We start from the raw sequence: 608 nt of genomic DNA on the forward strand, positions 1-608 counted from the left end.
CGAAACGGTAGGAAACGGTGGAAACATAGCAAGCAAGTAGGCAAGAGGCTGACAGTCAACGAGCTGCCTGATGTCGCTGGCTGGCACGCAGGCAGAGAGGGGAGAGAGGGGGAGTGGCGTGGTATACGGGCTGATCGCCTGAAGATGAGTTATGGGCGTGTTTTGGGCGTCCTCGAGCGCTGTTTTTTTCGGGGGAAGCCGTTTGGGTTGTTTATCATATTCATATTTATGTATCTCATTTACTTTGTAAGAAATGTGTCAACCGCCTTTTTTTCTTGTATTAATCGTGTTTTTTTCTCTCTCTTCCCTTGCAGCCCTACATAGAAGAAATATTTACGCATTTACGCGGGGATCTTTTTGACAAATTTGTTGAAAGGTGAGTATGAGTGCATTGTGCTGGGGTGGTCGGCCCCCCTGATATTACAGTCACTATTGATTTCTGTAAAATTTCCAGAAACCCTTTTTTTTTTTTTTCCCTTAAAGGTTTTTGATAAAGTGGGGGGGGGGGGAGGGGGTTTTTCAATTTCCCGCCGTGGAGCGGGGCACACCCGGGGGACGGGCGCACACACCTCACGTACCATACCACGTCGGGCACTCGCACACATGCC

The 608-nt window shown here is 48.8% G+C and overlaps 1 protein-coding gene across 1 annotated transcript in view; it reads left to right on the plus strand.

Annotated features, from left to right (window-relative positions):
* LOC119587090 (G protein-coupled receptor kinase 1-like) overlaps positions 1-608 on the plus strand; it is a gene marked incomplete at its 5' end in the record, with an annotated part of 148076 nt that overhangs the window by 109564 nt on the left and 37904 nt on the right. Inside the window, 1 exon segment of the mRNA XM_037935840.1 lies at positions 315-376. Coding sequence (XP_037791768.1) covers positions 315-376 — 62 coding nt within the window.

The sequence above is a fragment of the Penaeus monodon genome, chromosome 22, assembly GCF_015228065.2.
Source record: "Penaeus monodon isolate SGIC_2016 chromosome 22, NSTDA_Pmon_1, whole genome shotgun sequence".
Lineage (NCBI taxonomy): Eukaryota > Metazoa > Arthropoda > Malacostraca > Decapoda > Penaeidae > Penaeus > Penaeus monodon.